Raw genomic sequence first — 25,644 nt, 5'->3', positions numbered from 1 at the left:
CTGGGGTCCCATCGCGGTTCAAAGGCAGTGGATCTGGGACACAGTTCACTCTCACCATCAGTGGCGTGGAGTGTGACGATGCTGCCACTTACTACTGTGCAGGCTATAAAAGTTATAGTAATGATGATACCACAGTGATACAAGCCCTAACAAAAACCCCCCAGGAAAGCAGAAGTGTGAGGCTGGGCTGCCCCAGCTGCTCCTCCTGGACCCCATCTGCTGAGAGTGGTTCTCAGAGCAACCAGGCTTGAAGGTCCTGCAGGGTCAGGTGGAAGGGGCCAGGGTGACTCTCTGAGGCTCCCTCCTTTCCTCTCCTTTGCTGCATCAGCACTGACATGACCATGTTCCTACTCTTTTAAAGGAAAGTAATTATTCTTTCTGAGTATTTGAAGCTAAAGCATCATTTGAGATTCATAGATCAAAAGAGAAAAGTTTAATGATATTACAAGGAAAAATATTTTAATATTGGTGATTAGAAAAATTTATAAAAGATGCCAATTTCATATGTACAGTTTTTTAAAAAATTATTTGCTTATTGACCATCTGTGTTTTAAACAGACACTCACAGCACAAACGCACATACACACAGTTTCAGGGAGAGAGTTCTCTTCTTTCTGCTGGGTCACTCCTCAATGGCTGCACTGGCTGATGCAGTTACAGCAAGAGCTGGGTGATGGAACTTCTTTTGGGTCTCCCACATGATTGCCAGGGCTGAAGCACTTGTTCCATCTGCTGGTGCTTTCCCAGGCCATTAGCAGGGAGCTCGTTGGAAGTGGAGCAGCCGGGACTCCCACCGGTGCCCACGTAGGATGCTGGCGCTGCATGCTGTGGCCTTACCCACTGCACAAGTCCGGCCCATCCTATCCACGATGTGAGAGCATAATGCCACTTCTCACAACATCCTCCCTCCTTCCTCACTCCCACCCTCCTCTCTTTTCCTTTTAAGTTTTACTTGGACATACGTTCAATTTATTACCACCAGCTTAACTTTCCAGTAAACAAAGAATTCCACAAGAAGTGAGCAGAAAACCACTTCCTCCAGAGTCTACACAAGGCTGTCTCAATCCTCCCAACCCTCTGTCACTAACAGAGCTGAGGAGCACTGGGGCCCACGGAGGGTCCATGATGGAATCGCATCAGCTTTCAATCCTGATAGGGCAAATTTTCATTCAGTGCAAAATCAGACAGACAGTTCTCATCGAAATGAAACAATAGTGGCTTCATTGTACACAATGGTATACCACTCAGTATTACAATCTTTTGTAGACTTAGAATAAAGATCTCATAGATTTTTTTTTAGAGATCAGGGCAAATAAGAAACATATGTTTTACACCTGCTCCCATGAATTCAAGTGAGATCCTCCCTGGACACTGCCATTGCTGGGGCACGTGGGCAGTGGGTGTCCAGGTCCACCTAGTACATCCTCCTTTCTTGGGCAGAGGCAGAGGGAACAAATCGGGCAGTTCAACACTGTGTTTCCTGAAAAGATACACTAATTGTAGTCTCAGTAACGGTCTGACGGCCAAATATTCCTTCGATTGAGGAAAAACTTGTTAAATTTCTCAAATTGCTGTAGCATGAAACCAGCCAACATACAGGTCTGTGGAAGAATCCAAGCCCAGACACTGGATGCAAAAATATTAGAGCCCAAGTTGCTGTGGAACAGCCGGTTAAGCCCTGGCTGAAGCTCCCGCATCCCATATGGGTGCTGGTTCCAGTCCCAGTTGCTCCTCTTTCAATCCAACTCTCTGGTATGGCCTGGGGAAGCAGTAGGACAGGGTCCAAGTCATTATTCCCATGTGTGCACATGGGAGACCCGGCAGAAGCTCCTGGCTGCTGGCTTCAGATGGGCGCAGCTCCGGCCATTATAGAAATCTGGGGAGTGAACGAGTGGATGGAAGACCTCTGTCTCTGTTTCTACCTCTCTCTGTAACTCTGTCTTTCAAATAGATTAAATAAATTTTTTAAAAAATAGAGCCCAGTTTTAGCAGGGTGTCTTGTATTGTGGTGTATACTTATTGCTAATAAATATTATTCTCACAAGAGTTAATATTTTCCATTTTTCAAAATATTTACTTATTTACTTGTAAGACAGATTGGAGAGAGGCAAAGACAGAGAGAGAGAGAGAGAGAGAGAGAGAAGAGGGTTTCTGAAGCTGGGTCTCTCCACAAATGGCTGTAACAGTGAGTTCCTGGCCAAGCAGACCCCAGAGCCAGAACTGCCCCTGGTCTCCCCTGGGGGGCAGGAATCCAAGAACTTGGGCCATTTTCTGCTGCCTCCCAGGGTGAGCATTAGCAGGAAATGGGATCAGAAGTGAGCAGTGGGGATTCAAACCAGTCTCTGGTATAGGCTGCTGGCATTGCAAATGGTAGCTTAATCCACTGTTCCACGATGTCAGCTTTCCATCCTCTCTGGATTTCTATTCTTTTTTTTTTAATTTATTTGAAAGACAGAGTTACAGTGAAAGTAGTGAAGAGAGAGAGGTCTTCCATCCTCTGGTTCACACCCCAGATGGATGCAGTGGACAGAGCTGCACGGAATAGAAGCTAGAAGCCAGGAGTTTCTTTTGGTTCTCCTATGCTGGTGCAGGGGCCCAAGGAATTGGGCCATCTTCTACTGCTTTCCCAGTCCATAGCAGAGAGCTGGATGGGAAGTGGAGAGCTGGGTCTGGAATGTAAACCCATATGAAATGCCAGTGCTTCAGGCAAGGGCGTTAACCAGCTATAAACATCTGCAGCCCCCTCTCTAGCTTTCTTAAGAAAAGTGTGAAAATTTCAGGGCAGGGGAGAGAGGGAAGTTATTTTTCTTGATGTTCTCAGACCTACGGTGACTGCTTGAAACTCACTTCTGTATTCCTCCTGCATCCTTGACTCAGAACTCTGGCTGCAGATGGGAGAGCACAACGTGTGATCTCTCATCTAAGCACCTGCGTTCTCCTTCTGAGTCCTGGTCTCTGGCAGCCGCTTGTTCTGAGGATGTTTATTCTGAGTCAGTACAGAGGTAAGTGTGGACAGAAGTCTCGTCTCTCTGAGACCATCTCCCTGGTGCAGCGGTCTGCAGTGAGGGGACAATGTGAGGACATCAGAGGACAAACAGGTAAAGACATGGACCTTAGCTTTAAGGTGTAACTAAGTATTCCATAGAAAATGGATTTTTTCCTAAAGAATCGCAACATAACCATGAATACATTACACCATCTTGTGCTCCAACTCACCTAAAGTGTTGACAAATGCCCCTCAGAAACTTTGGGAGGTGACATCTCCCGGTAGAAACATGGGCACTGCAGGTAAACTTGTGCATCCCTGGTCTGAGCTGGGGCAGCTGGAGACACAGCCCCTGGGCTGAGTTCTGAGCTGCACTGGGACCTTCAGCTGGGCACAGCCCTGCCCCAACCCTGCTCATTTGCATGTCCCCAGAGCACCGCCCACCTCTCTGGGCATTTAGGAGCAGGCTGCTCCCACCCCATGCAGGAGGCAGTGCCAGGCAGGACCCAGCATGGACACGAGGGCCCCCACTCAGCTGCTGGGGCTCCTGCTGCTCTGGCTCCCAGGTAAGGAAGGCCAGCAGCAGGAACGGCCTCAGGCAGTGTGGCCAGGGATGTCCGTCTCTGCAGGAGCGTCCTCTTAGAACGTGAGGATGAGTGTGGTCTCTGTGTTTCTCTTTCCCTTCTCAGGTGCCACATTTGCCCAAGTGCTGACCCAGACTGCATCCCCCGTGTCTGCGGCTGTTGGAGGCACAGTCACCATCAATTGCCAGTCCAGTCAGAGTGTTTATAATAACAACAAATTATCCTGGTTTCAGCAGAAACCAGGGCAGCCTCCCAAGCAACTGATCTATTCTGCATCCAGTCTGGCATCTGGGGTCCCATCGCGGTTCAGCGGCAGTGGATCTGGGACACAGTTCACTCTCACCATCAGCTGCGTGCAGTGTAACGATGCTGCCACTTACTCCTGTCAAGGAGCATATAGTGGTGCTACTTACCACAGTGAAACAAGCGTTAACAAAAACCCCAGGAAAGCAGAAGTGTGAGGCTGGGCTGCCCCAGCTGCTCCTCCTGGGCCCCATCTGCTGAGAGTGATTCTCAGAGCAGCCAGGCTTGAAGGTCCTGCAGGGTCGGGTGGAAGGGGCCAGGCTGACTCCTCTGAGGCTTCCTCCTTTCCTCCTCCTTGGCGTCAGCAGCACAGACGTGACCATGTCCCTACTGTTCTAAAGTAAACAATTATTCTTACTGAGCTTTCAAAGATATAGTATCCTTTGAGATTCATAGATCAAAAGAGAAAACATTATAGGTAATACAAGGAAAAATATTCTAAGTACTGGTGATTTTAAAATTTTATAAAAGGTACCAATTTCATATGCAAAAATTTTTAGTTTTATGTGTACAGTTTTTTAAAGGATTTATTTTTATTGAAAGCACATGCTTTACACACAAACACACAGTTACGCAGAGAGAGAGAGTTCTCTCCCATCTGCTGGTTCACTCCTCCAATGGCTGCACCTGCTGAGGCTGACTGGAAAGAGCTGTGTGATGGAACTTCTTTCAGGTCTCCCACGTGGGTGCCAGGGATGAAACACTTGACCCATCGCTGGTGCTTTCCCAGGCCATTAACAGGGAGCTCTTTTGAAGTGGAGCAGCAGGACTACACCGGTGCCCATGTGGATGCTAGTGCTCAATGCGGCGGCTTTATGCACTGCACAAGGCTGGCCCATCCTATCCACTATTGTGAGAGCATAATGGTATTTCCCACCATGTCCTCCCTCCTTTCTCAAACCATCCCCACTGTTCTTTTTTTGTCTTTTAAATTTTACAATGACATACTTTGCATTTCCTTGATAATCACCAGCTTCACCCTCCACTAAACAAAGAATTCAACACGGAATAGCACAAAAACCACTGTTCCTCACGTGTCCAGACAAGGCTGTGAGTCTCTTCTCCCAATCCCTCTGTCACTACCAGACCTGAGGTGAGCTGGCACCCCCTGGGGGTCACAGGTGGAATCGCGTCTGCTCTCAATCCCTGCTTGAGCAGTTCTTCATTCATTCCAAAATCAAATAGCAAATTCTCATCGAATTGAAACAATAGGAGCTTCATTGTCGGCTCACAACGAACAGTATCACAATCTCCCAGGCACAGAATAAGTGTAAAAATCAAACAGAGCCCTTCATCTCATAGATCTTCATTTTAGTTGGCAAGGGAGATACGAAACAAACATATAACATTCTGCCTCTGCTCCCACTCTGGGCCATGGGAGAGGCCTCCCCTGGACACTGCCATTGCTCGGGACAGGTGGGCAGTGTGTGTCCTGGTCCACTGAGTGCATCCTCCTGTGTTGGGGCAGAGGCAGAGGGAATGAAGTAGGCAGTCCAACTTTTGTGTTTGCTGAAGAAGTAACCTAATTGTACTCTCAGTAACGGTCACACGGCAATTTTGTCCTTTGTTTGGGGAAGATTTTTAAATTTTTTCAAATTGCTGCAGCATGAAACCAGCCAACACACAGGTCAGTGGAAGAATCAGTGCCCGGACAGTGGAATTATAAAAGAGGAACCCAGTTTAGTAAGGGTGTCATGTACTGTGGTTAATACTCATTTCTAGTGAAGATAATTTTCTTAAATGTTACCCTTTTCCATTTTTTTAAATATTTATTTTACTTATTTGAAAGATGGAGTTAGAGAGGTAGAGACAGAGAGAAAGGTCTTCCATCCACTAATTTACTCCCCGGAGCTGTGTGGATCCGAAGCCAGGAGCATCTTCCACGTCTCCAACGTGGGTTCAGGGGCCCAAGGACTTTGGCCATCTTCTACTGCTTCCCCAGGACAAAAACTGGCACCCTTATGGGATGCTGGCACCTCAGGCAAGGGCTTTAACACGTTGTGCAATAGTGCCGGGCCCATCGTTTTCTATTTTCATCATATTTATTTATTTATTTATATACATAAGAAGTGAGCATCAGTGTGAGGTGAACACAGATCTCTAGAGGGAGAGAGAGGCAGAGAGAGAGAGAGAGAGAGCGAGGGAGAATGAGTGGGAGAGGACCTTCTCGCAGGTTCTGGGCTGTGCTGGGCTGCGGCCTGTGCACCACGCTGATCCGATGGCAGGAGCCAGGTACTTCTCCTGGTCTCCCATGGGGTGCAGGGCCCAAGCACTTGGGCCATCCTCCACTGCCTTCCCGGGCCATAGCAGAGAGCTGGCCTGGAAGAGGGGTAAGCGGGACAGAATCCGGAGCCCCAACCGGGACTAGAACCTGGTGTGCCGGCGCCGCTAGGCGGAGGATTAGCCTAGTGAGCCGCAGCGCCAGCCCAGGTCTCTACCTTTAAATACATTCCTCTGGCCAGCACCGCGGATCACTAGGTAATCTTACCCCTGTGAGAAAAAATTATGCATGGAGTCAAAATTTCTTTCTGAGCCCCAGCTCAGACCAGGGCTGCACAAGTTTACCTGCAGTGCACATGTTCCTGCCAGGAACATCACCTCCCAAAGTCCCTGAGGGACATTAAAAAAACTTTGAGTTTATGGGTCAAGAAGATGGTGTAATGTATTCATGGTTATGTTGGGATTCTGTAGGAGAAAGTCCCTTTTCTTAGGAAACTTAGTTACACCTTGAAGTTGAGGTCAATGTCTTTACCTGCTTGTCCTCTGATGTCCTCACATTGTCCCCTCATGGCGGACCGCTGCACCAGGGAGATGGTCTCTGAGAGATGAGACTTCTGTCCCACACTCACCTCTGTACTGACTCAGAATAAACATGCTCAGAACAAGCAGCTGCCAGAGACCAGGACTCAGAAGGAGAACGCAGGTGCTTAGAGGAGCTCACACAAGAGCTCTCTCCCATCTGCAGACAGAGTTCTGAGTCAAGGACGGAAGAGGAAACAATGAGTGAAAGTTTCAAGAGGTCACCATAGGTCTGAGGACATAAAGGAAAGAACTTCCCTCTCTCCTCTTCCTGAAACCTTCACTGTATTTCTAAGAAAAGCTAGGGAGGAGGGTAGACTGGCATCATGGCACAGTGGATTAAGCTGCCACTTGCAATGCCAGCAGCCTACATCAGAGACTGGTTTGAATCCTACTGCTCCACTTCTGACCCCATTTCCTGCTAATGCACACTAAAGCTGGGCTCATTTTTTTTTTTATCTCCAGTGTCTGGACACTGATTCTTCCCTCTGACCTGTGTGCTAACTGACATTATTCTACAGGGACATGAGATATGTTATAATCTTTTGCCAGGGACAATTTGGCTATCTGACCATTACTGAGAGTAGAATTTTTTTTTCAGGAAACACAAATGTGGAGTTGCCCGATACATTCCCTCTCCTCTGCCTCTGCCTCTGCCCCTGTCTAGGTGGAGACAGAAGGATGCACACGTGCACCTGCCCACCCACAACCCCATTGTCCTGAGCACTGGCCCTGCTCCATGGGAGGTGCATCACATGGACACAGTGGGGGCACAGTCGGAACGTCATTGGTTTGTTTCTTATCTGCCCAGTCCACTAAAATGAAAGATTTATGACATACAGGGCTCTGTTCAATTTGTTCCAATTATTCCATGCCTAAGAGATTGTGATACTATTCCTTGTGTGCTTTTATATACCAACAAAGAGGCTGCTATGGTGCAATTCGATGAGAATGTTCTATCTGATTTTGGATTAAATGAAGAACTACTGCATCGGAGATTGAAAACTGACACGATTGCTCCTGTGACCCCCATTTATTTTCTTAAATGCAATATTCCCCATTTCTCAAAATATATATTTATTTATTTACTTGAAAGATTGAGCATTGGTGAAAGGCAAAGTAAGAGAGACAGAAAGAGAGAGAGAGAGCGAGATAGAGAGAGAGAGAGAATCCTCCATGAGCTGGTAGTTACCGGATGACCCTGTCAGCTGAGGCTGGGTCAGGCCAGAGTCCAGAGCACAGAATTCCATGTAGGACTCCCAGTGTGTGGCAGGATCCAAGCACAACTATTTTTACAAATCATAGTCCTCACCATGTTTTCTGTTTATTGCTCTTTTACGTCACACCAAGACCATTAGGGATTGGCCGGCGCCGCGGTTCAACAGGCTTATCCTCCGCCTGCGGTTCCTACACACCGGTTTCTAGTCCTGGTCGGGGCGCCAGATTCTGTCCCGGTTGCTCCTCTTCCAGGCCAGCTCTCTGCTGTGGCCAGGGAGTGCAGTGGAGGATGGCCCAAGTGCTTGGGCCCTGCACCCCATGGGAGACCAGGAGAAGCACCTGGCTCCTAGCTTCGGATCAGTGAGATGCGCCAACTGCAGCACACCAACCGCAGCGGCCATTGGAGGGTGAACCAACGGCAATGGAAGACCTTTCTCTCTGTCTCTCTCTCACACTTTCCACTCTGCCTGTCAAAAAAAAAAAAAAAAAAAGACCATTAAGGAAATAGAGAAAGGAGAAGCTGCCCTGGCCTCAGTGACGGCCACCAGAACCACACTGAGGAGCTGCTCAGCTTCTCAAAGTTTCTGAGCTGTGCAAGCCCTGTAGCCCCTGTCTCAGGTGGAGCAGTAGCAGCAATGCTGGGCTGAGCCATGAGGAGGGCGTGGACCTCTACCCACACTGGACCTCTCTCTGCTGAGACCCCCAGAGAGACATTCTCTGTAGGAGACCTGAGCAACCTGGGTCTGAAGTGGGCACTTGGAGACACGGCACCTGTGTGCAGGTGCTGATGGATGGAGAGAATTCTCCTATCTGACTGTGCATCTCAGTGGGCAGGATGGATTTCCAAAAGTCAAATGGTGAGCAAGTGCAGGTTGCTAATCCCAGGATGTTTGCACATACTCTTCAGAAAAAGGACTTTCTCCTACAGAATCCCAACATAACCATGAATAGATTACACCACCCAGTGTTCCAGTTCATTTAGAGTGTTGTCAAATGTCACATTTGCACGAGTGCTGACCCAGACTCCATCCCCTGTGTCTGCAGCTGTGGGAGGCACAGTCACCATCAATTGCCAGGCCAGTCAGAGTGTTTTTAGTAACAACTACCTAGCCTGGTATCAGCAGAAACCAGGGCAGCCTCCCAAGCTCTTGATCTACGATGCATCAAAACTGGAATCAGCATTTGACAGAGTCCATAGGCTGTATATCTCTTTAGGAGCCTGGACTATTCACTCAGAAACACACTGGAACCTAGAAAAATCTGAATCCTTTAGGTCTAAGAAGAGGAACAGAGTGCCAAGCTGTGGCAGGCCATTCTCAGGATCAAGCAAGAGGAGATGGACTTGATGTGGGAATTTATAAACAAGTCATTTTTGTAGGAAATCATCTTGTTTATCTAGTGGAGAAGGAGACAGTGAGGGTTAGGCTGAACTCCCAAACTTGTCTTTTTTTCTGGTTTGCATCTGGTTCGTGATTCATCTTGGCTGAGAGACAGATATTACCCTCTGCAGGGTAGAAGCTGAAAATGCTGTAGGCTTTGCTGTCCCTCCCAGGGGGACTGGGGCTAAGGCAGAAACCTCCCACGGGAGGCCTTTCAGTCAAGTTCAACTGCCAGGGCTGCTTCTCCTTCCCTGGAGCTCCCACGTGAACTCAAAACACACACATGACTGTGTGCCCAGCTTGTCTATGTGACTACTCGGTCGGAGACAGACACCTAGGAGCTCTTTCTATATCACCACCTCCTTGTTTCTCTCCTGAACACATTTGACGTTTCCTTAGCTTCTCTTGCAGCTACAAACAAAAACTCCCGTATTGATCTTTTCTCTCCAGCCCTGACTTCCACACGATCTCTCACTCGGACTCTTGAAATTTTTGTGATTTTTTTCAAGGGTCATAAACATCAATTTATGCAACCCTAATGATTGTCCCAAAGTTTAGAAAGAGGAATATTTGGCATGAAATAGCCCCAAGAAGCAGTTAGAATTTCTTTCCGTACTGGCAAAGGGGGGCAGAGTGACTGCACCACAGCTTATCTTTCTCACGTATTACAGCTGAGATAGCTGCAATATGGAATATAGGAAGGAAATGCAGGAGATGCTGATAAGCAAACATTAGCAGGAAAATATAGGAAGAAAGACAAAATATGAATAGCCTACAAGTGGTGAGCTTCCTGGGGATTGCTGTGTTTTGGGTTGTTCTTTTGGTTGGGTGGTTGGTTGACGGGTTTTATTGGTAAATGTCTCTCTGACCTTGGGCCTGAGGATTGACTAAATTAAGCAATGTCCTACTGGGTAATAGATACGGACAACCAAAATCAAGGGAGTCTGTCTTTGCAGCCATAGGACTAGGAGGAGGGCTGCTAGGGTAGGAGCAAGAGGAAGGAGCCTTGTTTCATTCTTCATTCATCCTCTCTGCATTCCTCTCCATTCTGTCATGGGTTTCTCAAACCAAAATTACTTAGTAACTGGCGTTTTTCAAGTCTGATTAAACCTCAGAATCATGAGAGCCATGACATTAATATGCATTCTCATATTGCAAACTGGTCTCTCTCTCTCTCTCTCTCTCTCTCTCTCTCTCTCTCTCTCTCTTTCTCTCTCTCTCTCTCTCAAAGATTTGTTTATTTGAAAGACATAGTGACAGAGAGGGAGGGAGGGATGGAGATCTTATATTGGTGGATTCACTCCCCAGATGGCCAGAGCAGAGAACTTCATGTCGGCCTCCCAGGAGTGTGGCAGGAACCAAGCACAGCCATTCCTTATAAATCATACCCCTCCAGTGTGTTCTATTTATTGAACCTCCTTCTCACACCAAGGCCATTAGAGAATAAGAGCAAAGCAGAAGCCTCCCTGGCCCCAGTGACGTCCACCAGAAGCACACCGAGGAGCTGCTCAGCTTCTCCCAGGTTCTGGGCTGTGCAAGCCCTGCAGCCCTTGTCACAGGGTGGCCCAGCGTGGACACGAGGGCCTCTGCTCATCTCCTAGGGCTCTGGTGCTCTGTTTCCCAGCTGAGGAAGGACAGCAGCAGAGATACTCAGTCCGCGTGGTCAGCGCTGCCTGGCTGCTCGGGGCAGCCCTCATAGAGCTCGATGACGAGTGTGCACATCTGTGTCTGTCTCCCATCTCAGGGCCAGATGTACCATGGTGATGACCCCGGCTCCAGCCTCCCTGTCGGCTTCTGTGGGAGACACAGTCCCCATCACTTGTCAGGCAGTGAGGACATCAGCAGTGTCTGAGCTCGGTATCAGCAGAAGCCAGGGGAAGCTCCTCAACTTCCTCACTGCTGGAATCCAGTTTGCCATCTGGGGGCCCGTGAGGTCGGTGGCTGAGGGTCTGGGACAGAGTTCGCTCTCTCCATCAGCAGCTGTAGCCTGAAGATGCTACAGCCACTGCTGTGAGCTGCACAGTGTCCCCCACCCCAGCAATGTCACCAACCCAGACATCAACCACCCAGGGCAGCAGAATGCGCACCCCGGATGCTGCCCTCGGGCTTCCATCCCTGGGCTTCTCAGAGGCAGCCAGGATTCGCAGGTCCTCGGAAGGCTTTGGGAGATGGGGCCTCGGAGGCTCCTCTGCACCCTCCCTGTCTGAGTCCTCCACAGCCCCGGGACCAAGACAGGACTGACAGTGTCTCCCTGAGTGAATGATGGCCTTTTGCCTGAGGAGTCTGCCCAGACTCACGCAGACACAGCGAAGGGAGTCGGCTATTCCTAGTAGGGATTAGAGTCTAAACGACAGCCAGTAAATAGTCTAGGCTATGACAGGGCATAGAAACGGGGGACTCTCTGGGTTACCCCCAGAGCCAACATAGCTCAGGCACAGGAGGAATGGGTGCCACTCATGGGGTCCTCCGTCCTGTGCAGGAACCCCAGGGCTTAGGGTGCTGATGCTCTTACTGCCCACAGCACCCAGAGGGGCTTCTTCTTCCTCCCATCTGTCTAGGGTCTGCCTAGATGCTGAAGGGTATAGAGAATTCTCATATGTGACTTGTGAATCTCAGAGGGCAGATGGGTTGCCCAAACTCCCATGGTGAGCAACTGGGGTGTTTTTTCTTTTCTTCAAGATTTATTTCTTTTATTTGAGAGTCAGAGTTACACAGAGGGAGGAGAGGCAGAGAGAGAGAGAGAGAGAGAGAGAGAGACAGAAAGGTTTTCCATCTCTTGGTTCACTCCCCAGTTGGCCACAACGGCCAGAGCTGCGCGGATCCGAAGCCAGGAGCCAGGAGCTTCTTGTGGGTCTCCCACATGGGTGCAGGGGCCCAAGGACTTGAGCCAACTTCTACTGCTTTCCCAGGCCATAGCAAAGAACTAGATGGGAAGAGTAGAAACCGGGCCTTGGATCGGCACCCATATGTGATGCTGGTGCTTCAGGCCAGGGCGTTAACCCACTGCACCACAGCGCTGGCCCCCAGGTGCTAGTTTTCAACTCAGGTCTATATAATGTTAAATATATTCCTTCCACATGGCCATGTTCATCCCATGGCTGAGGCCAGAGATTAAAACAGCAGAAGAAACAATCCCAGCTTGGTGTGACACACACAGCACCTCACTGTCTCCACCTCACTCCACGTGGAACAAATCTTCCACCCAGTCCCTCCTGCAGCTGTGCCACCCGACTGCCATTCTCTGAGAGCCTCCTCAACCCCAGGGGACTGCATGTAGGTGTCACATCTGCATTCCAAACTCTTTCCTCACCTACTTGGTAGCTTCTCATCCCTCCACTAGTCCTACCTCTCATGTCCCTGTAACTCCAATTTTTCCCCTCTGTGCAGACACATATCAACCAATCAAAGCCCCCTTGTCCACTCTCGTCCTTTGTTAGCTGACCCTGAGGCTGTCACATACCTGCACTGACAGGAGGTCATCAAGATACTTACCCAACAGATTCTCTCTCAGACTCACTGTGTGCTCGCTCAGCTTACAGTCAGCTGTTCTCTGTGTGCTATAGAATGTACCCCACGTGAGAACACAGTGACATTGGGAGGATATCAGAGCCCAGCCACTCACTCAAAAGGGAAAAGACACTGACTTCACCTTCCAAGGTGTGACCAGGTGTTCTCTAGAGAAAAGGACTTTCTCCTACAGATCCCAACCGAACTACGAATAGATTACACCATCAGGTCATTCAGTTCACTTAAAGTGTTGGCAGAAGTCCCTCAGTGACTTTGGGATGTGACTTCTCCCGGTAGAGACATGCGCACTGCAGGTACACTGGGGCAGCCCTGGTCTGAGCTGGGGCAGCTGCAGACACAGCCCCTGCCTGAGTTCTGAGCTGCCCAGGACCCTTCAGCTGGGCACAGCCCTGCCCCACCCCTGCTCATTTGCATGTCCCCAGAGCACCGCCCACCTCTCTGGGCATTTGGGAGCAGGCTGCTCCCACCCCATGCAGGAGGCAGTGCCAGGCAGGACCCAGCATGGACACAAGGGTCCCACTCAGCAGCTGGGGCTCCTGCTGCTCTGGCTCCCAGGTAAGGAAGGCCAGCAGCAGGAATGGCCTCGGGCAGTGAGGCCAGGGCTGCCGGTCTCTGCAGGAGCGTCCTCTTAGAACGTGAGGATGAGTGTGGTCTCTGTGTTTCTGTTTCCCTTCTCAGGTGCCACATTTGCTCAAGTTTGACCCAGACTGCATCGCCCGTGTCTGCTGCTGTGGGAGGCACAGTTACCATCAAGTGCCAGTCCAGTCAGAGTGTTTATAGTAACTGGTTATCCTGGTTTCAGCAGAAACCAGGGCAGCCTCCCAAGCTTCTGAATATGCTGCATCCACTCTGGCATCTGGGGTCCCATCACGGTTCAGTGGCAGTGGATCTGGGACACAGTTCACTCTCACCATCAGCGGCGTGCAGTGTGAAGATGCTGCCACTTACTACTGTCAAGGCAGTTATTATAGTAGTGGTTGGTACCACAGTGTTAGAAGCCCTAACAAAACCACCAGGAAAGCAGAAGTGTGAGGCTGGGCTGCCTCAGCTGCTCCTCCTGGGCCCCATCTGCTGAGAGTGATTCTCAGAGCAGCTAGGCTTGAAGGTCCTGCAGGGTCGGGTGGAAGGGGCCAGGCTGACTCCTCTGAGGCTCCCTCCTTTCCTCCTCCTTGGTGGCAGCAGCACTTACAAGACCTTGTCCCTACTGTTTTAAAGAAAGCAATTATTCTGAGTATTCGAAGCTGAAGCCTCATTTGGGATTCATAGAGTAAATGAGAAAACATTATAGATATTACAAAGAAAATTAGTTTAAATTCTGGTGATTATAATATTTTATGAAGGAAACCAGATACATATGTAGTTTTTAAAAGAGATTTATTTTCTTATTGATAGCCCATGCTTAAACACACACACACACACACAGGGACAGAGAGAGCGTTCTCTTCCCTCTGCTGGTTCACTCCTCAATGGCTGCACTGCTGAGGCTGTGCCTGGCAGAGCTGGGACATGGAACTTCTTTCAGGTCTCCCACGTGGGTGCCAGGGCTGAAACACTTGTTCCATCCACGGGTGCTTTCCCAGGCCATTAGCAGGGCGTTCGTTTGGAAGTGCAGCAGCAGGACTCCACCGGTGCCCATGTGGGATGCTGGCGCTGCATGCACAGCCTTACCCAAAGAACAAGGCCGGCCCATCCTGTCCATTGTTATGAGGATATAATAAGACTTCCCACCATGTCCTCCCTCCTTTCTCAAATCACCCCCACTCCTCTTCTGTTTTGTTTAAGTTCTACACTGACATACTTTCACTCTATAATCACCAGCTTCACCCTCCACTAAACAAAGAATTCAACACGGAGTAGCAGAAAAACCACTGTTCCTCAAGAGTCTAGTCAAGGTGTGAGTCTCTTCCTCCCAATCCCTCTGTCACTACCCGACCTCAGGAGCACTGCCGCCCCCTGGGGGTCATAGGTGGAATCGCTTCAGTTTTCAATTCCTGATCCAACAGTTCTTCATTCAATGCAAAACCAACTAGAACATTCTCATCAAATTGAACAATAGTGGCTCATCATTAGCACACAGTGGCACACAAATAACAGTATCACAATCTCCTAGGCGTAGGATTAGTGTAAAAATTTGGACAGAGCCCTTCATCTCATAGAGCTTAAATTTTAGTGGGCAGGGAGACAATGCACACACACAGAAGGTTCTCCACCTGCTCCCACTGTGCTGTGTGTGAGATTCCTCCCTGGAGCACTGCCATTGCTCGGTACAAGTGGGCAGTGTGTGTCCAGGTCCACTTAGTGCATCCTCCCGTCTCAGGGGCAGAGGCAGAGGGAACGTATCGGGCAGTTCAACTTGTGTTTCCTGAAATATAAATTAACTGTAGCCTCAGTAAGGGCCAGACAGGGAAATTATCCTTTGATTCAGGAAAAAGCTTTTTAAATTTCTTGAATCACTGAAGCCTGAAACCAGGAGTACACAGGCCAGTGGAAGAATCAGTGCCCAGACACTGGAGATAAAAAAGAGGAACCCAGTTTAGCAAGGGTGTCTTGTCCTATAATTAATCTTTATTTCTAGTGAAGATAATTCTCTTAAATGTTCACTCTTTCCATTTTCCATAAAGTTTGTTTATTTACTTGAAAATCTGAGCATTGATGAGGTACAAATGAGAAAGACTGAGTGGGGGGAGGGGAGCGAGAGCGAGAGCTAGAAAGAGAGAGAGAGAGAATCTTCCATGTGCTGCTACTTCCTAGGAGATCCTGTCAGCTGAGGCTGAGTCGGGCTGAAGAAAAGAGCACAGAACTCCACATGACTCCCAGTGTGTGGCAGGACCCACGCACAGCGACTTCTAGAAAAATCATAGCCCTCGCCATCTTTTGATTCATGGCTCTTTTATGTCACACCAAGGCCATTAGGGAAATAGAGAAAACAGAAGCCGCCCTGGCCTCAGTGACGTCCACCAGAACCACACTGAGGAGCTGCTCAGCTTCTCCAGGTTCTGGGCTGTGCAAGCCCTGCAGCCCCTGTCACAGGTGGAGCAGCAGCAGCAAAGCTGGACTGAGCTGTGAGGAGAGCGTGGACCTCTACCCACACTGGACCTCTCTCTGCTGAGACCCCAGAGAGACATTCTCTGAGAAAATTCTGGGCAGCCTGGGTCTGAATGGACACCTGGGGACGTAGCACCTGTACAGGTACTGAGGGATTGGAGAGAATTCTCCTATCTGACTGCATCTGAGCAGGCAGGGAGGGTTACCCATAGTCCCACGGTGCGCAGGTCGGTGAACTGGGATTTGAGCTCAGGTCTCTATAACTTTAAACCCATTCCATCTGCATGGCTGAGTTCATCGCAAAACTGAGCCCAGAGTTTAAAATAACACAGGAGACAATCCCAGGATGGGGTGACACACACAGCTCCTCACTGTCTCTGCCTCCCTCCACGGGAACCCACATCTTCCACCCAGTCCCTCCTGCAGCTGTGCCCCCGACTGCCATTCACTGAGCCTCCTCAACCCCAGGGGACTGCATGTCAGTGTGGGGCAGGGCCTCCTCTGCATCCCAGACTCTTACCTCTCCTCCGTCCCTTCTCATCCCTCCTCTCATCCTACCTCACATTTCTCTGCAAAGCCAATTTCTCCCTTCCGTGCAGATAGAGATCAACCTATCAAAGAATCCTCCTCCACTCCTGTCTTTGATAGCTGACCCTGCGGCTGTCACATACCTGCACTGTCAGGAGGTCATCAAGATACTTACCCAACAGATTCTCTCTCAGAGGCACTGTGTGCTCGCTCAGCTTACAGTCAGGTGTTCTCTGTGTGCTGTAGAATGGACCCCACGTGAGAACACAGAGCCATTGGGAGGATATCAGAGCCCAGCCACTCACTCAAAAAGGGAAAAGACACTGACTTCACCTTCCAAGGAGACACCAGGTGTTCTCTAGAGAAAGGAATTTCTCCTACAGATCCCAACCTAACCATGAATAGATTATACCATCAGGTCATTCAGTTCACTTAAAGTTTTGACAAATGTCCCTCAGTGACTATGGGAGGTATTGTCTCCCGGTAGAAACATGGGCACTGCAGGTAAAGTTGTGCAGCCCTGGTCTGAGCTGGGGCAGCTGGAGACACAGCCCCTGGGCTGAGTTCTGAGCTGCCCAGGACCCTTCAGCTGGGCACAGCCCTGCCCCACCCCTGCTCATTTGCATGTCCCCAGAGCACCGCCCACCTCTCTGGGCATTTAGGAGCAGGCTGCTCCCACCCCATGCAGGAGGCAGCGCCAGGCAGGACCCAGCATGGACACGAGGGCCCCCACTCAGCTGCTGGGGCTCCTGCTGCTCTGGCTCCCAGGTAAGGAAGGCCAGCAGCAGGAACGGCCTCGGGCAGCGTGCCAGGGCTGCCCGTCTCTGCAGGAGCGTCCTCTTGAATGTGAGGATGAGTGTGGTCTCTGTGTTTCTCCTTCCCTCCTCAGGTGCCATATGTGACCCTGTGCTGACCCAGACTCCATCCTCCGTGTCTGCGGCTGTGGGAGGCACAGTCACCATCAACTGCCAGTCCAGTCAGAATGTTTATAGTAACAACCGCTTAGCCTGGTATCAGCAGAAACCAGGGCAGCCTCCTAAACGCCTGATCTATGATGCATCCAAACTGGCATCTGGGGTCCCATCGCGGTTCAGCGGCAGTGGATCTGGGAAACAGTTCACTCTCACCATCAGCGGCGTGCAGTGTGACGATGCTGCCACTTACTACTGTGCAGGGTATTATTATAGTGGTAGTGGCACTGATACCACAGTGATACAAGCCCTAACAAAAACTCCCCAGGAAAGTAGAGGTGTGAGGCTGGGCTGCTCCAGCTGCCCTTCCTGGGCCCCATCTGCTGAGAGTGATTCTCAGAGCAGCCAGGCTTGAAGGTCCTGCAGGGTCAGGTGGAAGGGGCCAGGCTGACTCCTCTGAGGCTCCCTCCTTTCCTTCTCCTTAGCGGCACCAGCACAGACATGACCATGTCCCTACTGTGCTAAAGTAAACAATTATTCTACTGGAGTTTTTGAGTGAATAGGATCATTTGGGATTCTTATAGCACAAGGGAAAATATTATAGGTACTTCTCTCAAAAATAGTTTAAATCAAAGTGAGTGGAGTATTCCATGCCCTCCATGTCCTGGGAGAATGGCCGTCAGAGAAGGAGATCATAGACACAGAGACACTCAGATCTCTCCTAGAGGCCAAGCACCTCTGGGGTAGAAGGCACAGGTGCTGCCCCGCGTGTCCTCAGCCCTGTCCAGGAAGCCCTGGGGTGGGGGCACTGGTGCTCTCACTGCCTGTAGCACTCACAGGGGATTCTCCCCCTGCCCCTCTGTTCCAGCTGTGCCTGCATGAGCTGATTGACAAGTAGGAATTCTGATGGTCTCTTGGTCAAATCTCAGAGCCCCGGATGGTTTGTAGAGTGCAACGGTGCCTGAATATGCTGGCTTGATCCAACCCAGGTCTGTACATCTTTCTGTATTTACCTTCCATGTTGCAATGTTCCCTCTATAGATAAGGCCCTGGCTTATGCATCAGGACCAGAGGCACAACCAGGATGGTGTGAGATGCACCGTTCACTGCACCCCTGCTTCAGTCCATGCTGACCCACACCTGTCATGTGGCTCCTTCTGCAGTTTGGCCACCAAACACAGTTCTCTCACAAGCATTTCACACCCCAGGTGACTTTCCTTGCTGAGCCCTCAACCTGAGGTGAAGGGAGATCATGGAAGTGTTTTACCCAGCAGATTAGTGTCTAAGAGGAATGCTGTGCTTACTCCCCTTACAATAAACTGCTGTTTGCCTCTTGTCCAAATAGACACCCACTGAGAACAAAGTGAAACTTGGAGATGTGAGCCTCGATCATGATCAAGGAGGTAGGTGAAAGGCGTTATCTTCCTTGGTGTTTGCTTGGTGAATTGTTGCTGTAATGAAGTATTCCATTCTCTTAGGCCCAGACAACTCCAGGTGTATTGTTGAGGTCAGGAGGTCTGAAGTCTCCCTGGAAGAATCCCTGGAGGCAGCAGGGCTGTGGTGTTCTGGAAGCTCCCGAGGATGGGATTCTGTTCCCAGTCTCTCCAGTGTCAGGATGGCCTCATCTCCTGCTCTGTGGCCCCTCCTCCCATCACTCCACAGCCTGCTGCCTGTCACAGCCCCTGGATCCTGGCCCTCCTCCCGACTTCAGGACTACTGTGATTGTACCGTTCCCACAGGTCCTTCCATGTCATCTTCCCATCTCAGTCCTTAATCAGCCACCCTGCCCAGCTCCTTAGATGACAGTGCTAGTGAGCAGGGAGTGGGACATGGAGGACTTTTGTATTGGAGAGGACTTGCATTCCATCTTTCACTCCTTATTTTTTTAAGATTAATTAAATTATTTGAGAGGTAGAGTTACAGACAGTGAGGGGGAGAGACACAGAGAAGGTCCTCTCTCCATTGACTCACTCTCCTAATGGCCACAAGCCCAGAGCTGCGCCAATTTGAAGCCAGGAGCCAGAGCCTCTTCCCGGTCTCCCATGCGGGTGCAGGGGCTCAAAGACCTGGATCATATTCCACTGCTTTCTCAGGCAGAGAACTGGACTGCAAGAGGAGCAGCCAGGACCAGAACCGGTGCCCATATGGGATGCCAGTGCCGCAGGCGGAGGATTAACCCACTGTGCTACACACCGCCCCACCATCTTACACTCTTACCATCTCTGCTACTGTCTCCCCTGAGACAGAATTAAACCTGATAGGGTGCGGCTGGAGCTGTGGCATAGTGGGTAAAGTCACCACCTGCAGTGGGGGCATCCCATATGGGTGCCGGTTCATGATTGGAATGGAAGAAGAGCAGCTGGGACATGAACTAGTGGCCATATGGGATGCCGCACTGGAGGGGGAGGATTAACCTACTGTGCACAGCACCTGCTCCTCACTGCACTCTTACAAATCATCTACAATTTGTAAACCTAGTTGACTTGTCAGGGGCCGATGCTGTGGATTTGCTGGTGAAGTTGCCGCCTGCAGTGATGGCATCCCATGAGGGTGCTGGTTCGGGACTCGGCTGGTCCATTTCTAATCCAGCTCTACGTTATGGCCTGGGAAGACGGTGGAGGATGGCCCAGGTTCTTGGGCCCCTGCACCCACCTGGGAAGACCCAGAGGAGGCTCTTGGCTCCGGGCTTAACATTGGCAGAATTCTGGCCATTATGACTAGTTGGGGAGTGAACCAGCTGATGGAAGATTCTCTCTCTCTCTCTGCCAATCTTTCTTTCTCTGTGCAGCTCTTACTTTCAAATAAATAAATAATTTTTTTGACAGGCAGAGTGGATAGTGACAGAAAGAGAGACAGAGAGAAAGGTCTTCCTGTTGCCATTGGTTCACCCTCCAATGGCCGCCGCGGCTGGCATGCTGCAGCCGGCGCATCGCGGTGATCCAAAGGCAGGAGCCAGGTGCTTCTCCTGGTCTCCCATGAGGTGCAGGGCCCAAGTACTTGGGCCATCCTCCCTTGCACTCCCGGGCCGCAGCAGAGAGCTGGACAGGAGGAAGAGCGACTGGGACAGAATCTGGTGCCCCGACTGGGACTAGAACCTGGTATGCTGGTGCCGCTAGGCGGAGGATTAGCCTATTGAGCTGTGGCGCCGGCCATAAATAAATAATTCTTTTAAAAAAGAGATGACTTGTCACAGAATCCAGGTGATTGTGAACAGATTATTAAGAATTTTAATTAAACCTGGTAGACTAATTCAGAAACTGCATGCAAAAGACTTAGGAGATAAGTCTTTTTTTTTTTTTTTTTTTGATTAAGGGAAAGAATTTATTAGGGGAAACCTGACAGACTAGAGGGAAGTGGTGAAGAAGGAAAAGGGAGTGAAGAGACAGAGAGAGAGAGAGACAGACAGACAGAGACAGAGATCAGGAGACCAAGAGAAAGTGAGAGAGACATGTCAGGAACAGGTACTTTTAAACTTTGCCAGGGGTCAGTTAGGGAAGTAGGAGCAGTGAATCCCATTAGGATGGGGGTCGGGCTGACACCGGTGGTTGGGCAATGTGGCCACCTGGCTTCCAGCAATGGGGTGGGGGTGAGAGCTAGAGCCTAGGATGATGTCAGGGTGTAGATTGTGCCATAGATAAGACTGTGCCATTTTACTAACGTTCCTCCCTTTTGTTTTTTATAAAGCAAGATTTGTATCAGATACATTACTCCCAAAATCCAGGAGCAGTAGAGGGATGATGATGTGTCTTTAGAGCTACTTCCTGCAGCCAGGCCAGTCAGAGCACTGGTAGTAGCTTAGCCTGGTACCAGCAGAAACCAGGGCAGCCTCCCAAGCTCCTGATCTATGCTGCATCCACTCTGGCATTTGGGGTCCCATCACGGTTATATTCAACACTTGTGGTTCCTGAAGAAACAGACTAAGGTGTAGGCTCGGTAATGGGCAGACAGCCCAATTGTCCTTTGATTGAGGACAAAGTTGTTAAAATTTCTCTTGTTCCAGTAGCATGAAACCAGGCAACACACAGGTCAGTGGCAAGAATCAGTGCCCTGACACTGGATATAACAAAAAGTGGAGGCCAAGCAGAAGCCCAGAGCTGGAACTGCCCCTGGGTCTCCCCTGTGGGGCAGGAATCCAAGAACTTGGGCCATTTTCTGGTGCCTCCCAGGGTGTGCGTTAGCAGAAATAGGATTAGAAGTGGAGCAGGGGGGATTCAAACCAGTCTCTTATGTAAGCTGCTGGCATTGCAAGCGGCAGCTTTGTCTACTGTGCCATGATGTCACTGTACCCTCCTCTCTAGATTTTCTTAAGAATAACATGAGGGTTTCTGGACAGAGGAGAGAGGGAAGTTACTTATCTTGATGTTCCTCAGACCTATGATGAGGCCTTGCACTTTCACTAATCGTTTTCTCCTGTATCCTTGACTCAGAACTCTGGCTGCAGATGGGAGAGTGCACCTGTGTGATCTCTCATCTAAGCACCTGCATTCTCCTTCTGAGTCCTGGTCTCTCTGGAGCCACTTTTTCTGAGGATGTTTATTCTGATCAGTTTCAGGGGTGAATGTGGGACAGATGTCTAACCATCTCAGAGACCATCTCCCTGGTGCAGCGGTCTGCCGTGAGGGGACAATGTGAGGGCATCAGAGGACAAGCAGGTAAAACATTGACCTCAGTCGTAAGTTGTAAACTATTCATTAGAAAAGCGACTTTCTCCTGTAGAATCCCAATGTAATCACGAACAGAATATGTTATCTAGTTACTTTGGGATGTGATACCACCTGGTAGAAACATTCGCACTGCAGGCACACTTGTGAAGCCCTGATCTGAGCTGGGGCAGCTGGAGACACAGCCCCTGGGCTGAGTTCTAAGCTGCCCTGGGCCCTTCAGCTGGGCACAGCCCTGCCCCGCCCCTGCTCATTTGCATGTCCCCAGTGCACCGCCCACCTCTCTGGGGATTTAGGAGCAGGCTGCTCCCGCCCCATGCAGGAGGCAGTGCCAGGCAGGACCCAGCATGGACACGAGGGCCCCACTCAGCTGCTGGGGCTCCTGCTGCTCTGGCTCCCAGGTAAGGAAGGCCAGCAGCAGGAACGGCCTCGGGCAGTGTGGCCAGGGCTGCCGGTCTCTGCAGGAGTGTCCTCTTAGAACGTGAGGATGAGTGTGGACTCTGTATTTCTGTTTCCCTTCTCAGGTGCCACATTTGCTCAAGTGCTGACCCAGACTCCATCCTCCGTGTCTGCAGCTGTGGGAGGCACAGTCACCATCAATTGCCAGTCCAGTCAGAGTGTTTATAATAACAACGACTTAGCCTGGTATCAGCAGAAACCAGGGCAGCCTCCCAAGCTCCTGATCTACCAGGCATCCAAACTGGCATCTGGGGTCCCATCGCGGTTCAGTGGCAGTGGATCTGGGACACAGTTCACTCTCACCATCAGTGGCGTGCAGTGTGACAATGCTGCCACTTACTACTCTCTAGGCAGTTATTATAGTAGCACTGGTACCACAGTGTTACAAGCCCTAACAGAAACCCCCCAGGAAAGCAGAAGTGTGAGGCTGTGCTGCCCCAGCTGCTCCTCCTGGGCCCCATCTGCTGAGAGTGGTTCTCAGATGCAGCCACTCTGGAAGATCCCTGCAGGGTCGGGTGGAAGGGGCCAGGCTGACTCCTCTGAGGTTCTCTCCTTTCCTCCTTGGTGGCAGCAGCACTGACATGACCATGTTCCTAGTTGTTTAAAGGAAAGCAATTATTCTTAGTATCGAAGCTAGAACATCATTTTAGATTCATAGAGCAAAAGAAAACATTGTAGATATTACAAGGGAATAAGTTTAAATACAGGTGTTTATAAAAGTTTTATAAAGGATACTAATTTCATATGTACTGTTTTTTTATATGTATAGTCTTTTAAAAGATTTATTTGCTTATGAAATCCCATGCTTTAACAGACACACATACAAACACACAAAGTGAAGAGAGAGTTCTCTTTCATCTGCTGGGTCACTCTTCCAATGCTGAGGTAGTGCCTGGCAAGAGCGGCAAATTGTAACTTCTTTCAGGCCTCTACATGAGTTCGAGAGCTGAAACACTTGTTCCAGCTCCCTGCTGTGGCCTGGGAAAGCAGTAGAAGATGCCCCAAGAACTTGTGGTCCCGCACCCACGTGGGAGACCTGGAAGAAGCTCCTGGCTCCCGGCTTCGGGTTGGCACAGCTCTGGCCATTGTTGACAGGGAGTTAACCACAAATGGAAGACTCTATCTCTCTCTCCCTCTCTCTTCCTCTCCTTCTCTCTCTCTCTGTACCTCTGACTTTCAGATAAACAAATATATCTTTTAAAAAAAGTAGTGGAGAGGAAGAAGGTATGTATTAACTTTCCTTTGTGGGCTTGAGAACAATGAGCCCCTATCACAGCCTCCTAATGGAGTGCAGCTGGAGTGCTCACAACAGTCAAGTCACACAGAGATTCTGTGCAGCCTGCTGTGCTGGGCTTTGCACGGAGAGAGCGGTGTGAGAAGAGGAAAAGAGCTCAGATTAGGAGCTGAAGAGGCCTGGTTTAGTCTCAGCGCTGCTGAGCTGGGAGAAGACCCGGTGCTCTGGCCTCCTGTTCCCTGTGTCTAGGTGGGAGGGACAGAGGGCTCCCCAGGTTCCTTTTGCTGTCAGGCTCTGTGTTATGGGGGTGGAAAAGGTGGAGGAGCAGTGTTGCTGGGAGCTGCAGAGCATCCGAGTGGACAGCAGCGGGCGGGGACCCCGTGGTTCAGAAGAAAGCCCATCTTCAGTTTCCCACCAGGTGCCCACTGTCTTTTTTCCCATCCACTAACAGCAAATGTTCACAACAGGAAAGCTGGGTGTAGTTTACCGATTGTGACGAACGCATCGATGTGAGCTGTCAGCTGGATGTGCAGTGGAAAGACACTGTGTGTACTGCTTCACAATTTTTTGATTTGTAAATTTAAAGCTATTCTTTAAACAACAACAACAACAACAAACTAACTGAGTATCACAGCAAAATGTGAAAAGAGAAAAAAATTTACCTCTGGTGTGATTTTAGTGTTCATATTGTCCTCCTGATTGTAAGAGGCTGATGGGCATCTGCAAATAAGAAATCCGCCCTGGAAAGAGTCTTTTAAAATTTTGTATGTTTTTATTTTTATTTAAGCAGGAGGGAGGGAGGCAGGGATGGAGAGAGAGAGAAAGAGAGAGAGAGAGATCTTCTGTCCATTGGTTTACACCCCCAAAGGCCAGGCTGAAGCCAGAAGCCCAGGACATATTGCATTAAACTTCCCTGGCTCCTGGCTTTGGCCTGGCCCAGCCCTGGCCATTGTGGGCCATCTGGGGAGTGATCCCTCCCTCTCTCTGCCTCTGTCTCTCCGTCTCTGTAACTCTACATTTCAAATCAATAAATTAATAAATCCTTTCTTTAACAAAATAAAAAAGGCCTGAGGCTGCAATCTCCCTGCAGCCACTTGCTCAAGGGATACTCCCCCCTCCCTCCGCTTGGAGAATCCCAGTTCAAGTTTATCCAGCTCATCAGACCAGGAGTCAAATGCAGAGCAGTCTGGATGGGCTGCCTCACAAGCTACTGCCCCTTCCAGGTTTCACACGTTTCTTACAGGGTGGGTGCGTGCACTCGTCAGGTTTAAACAGCACGGATTTCAGTGTTGTCAATCACGTCGAGAATCCAGCAGGATACTAGTAATAGTTAAGGTCTTGGTCAGGGATTACGCAGGTGCACTGTTTTCCCACACTTGATGTTACCTATGTGCACAAGCAGTGAGGTCGTGCATCATTTTCCCACGATGGCCCTGGGCTGTGAAGCTTCCTCCCCTTAGGGCGCAGCAGTCTCCCGGGTCACAGAGTTTGCTGAGAAGCTGTGTTCCTTGGGGGACTGACTGAAAGCAAGAGTGTATCAGATTACATTAGTCCCAAAAGTCCAGGAGGGGTAGAGGGCTGATGATCTGTCTTTAGAGCTACTTCCTGCTGACATGGGGTGATGAGGTGCTCTCTGCTGGCATGGGGCGATGTCTCAAGCTGCTGTCTCCTGGGTGGAGAGCTGAGTATATCCCTGTAGCAGCATTTGGTTGACCGCCAGGTTGCTGAAGTTCTTGGTTCGTTCCCTTATCAACTCCTGTAAAGACTTAAACAGACATGGTAGTATAAAAGACAGAGTGAGAATAGGAACCAATGATCCTAAGAGTGGGATTAACCAGGTAATGAGAGTTTTCAGAGAGGAGAGAAATGGGGGAGGGGGCTCTGGACCCTTGTGAGACCTGTTTGATGGATGTGGTTCAAAGCTGATCCCAAGCAGCTGGGAGAAAGGCCACTCAACTTTTGCAGGTAGAGGGGTTTGTCTGTAGGGAAATTCTGAACAATCATGCAAC

At 49.9% G+C, this 25,644-nt stretch overlaps 1 long non-coding RNA gene and 2 gene segments (V, D, J or C); 2 read left to right on the top strand and 1 right to left on the bottom strand.

Moving 5' to 3' along the window:
• Positions 1-23,006, top strand: part of LOC138848679 (Ig kappa chain V region 3315-like) — a 32,827-nt gene extending 9,821 nt beyond the window's left edge. Inside the window, 4 exon segments of the V gene segment in view lie at positions 17,260-17,579; positions 18,627-18,684; positions 22,467-22,587; positions 22,973-23,006. Of these exon segments, the coding sequence occupies positions 17,260-17,579; positions 18,627-18,684; positions 22,467-22,587; positions 22,973-23,006 (533 nt within the window).
• Positions 1-25,644, bottom strand: part of LOC138848564 (uncharacterized) — a 284,768-nt gene that overhangs the window by 52,847 nt on the left and 206,277 nt on the right. The window lies entirely within an intron of this gene.
• Positions 8,726-13,829, top strand: LOC138848680 (Ig kappa chain V region 3381-like). The segment is given in 3 exon segments: positions 8,726-8,747; positions 8,842-9,058; positions 13,646-13,829. Coding segments are annotated over 3 exon segments (423 nt in total).

Source organism: Oryctolagus cuniculus, chromosome 2 (genome assembly GCF_964237555.1).
Source record: "Oryctolagus cuniculus chromosome 2, mOryCun1.1, whole genome shotgun sequence".
NCBI lineage: Eukaryota > Metazoa > Chordata > Mammalia > Lagomorpha > Leporidae > Oryctolagus > Oryctolagus cuniculus.
The sequence above is the reverse complement of the archived record's forward strand: the minus strand, read 5'-3'. Positions and strand labels throughout refer to the sequence as shown.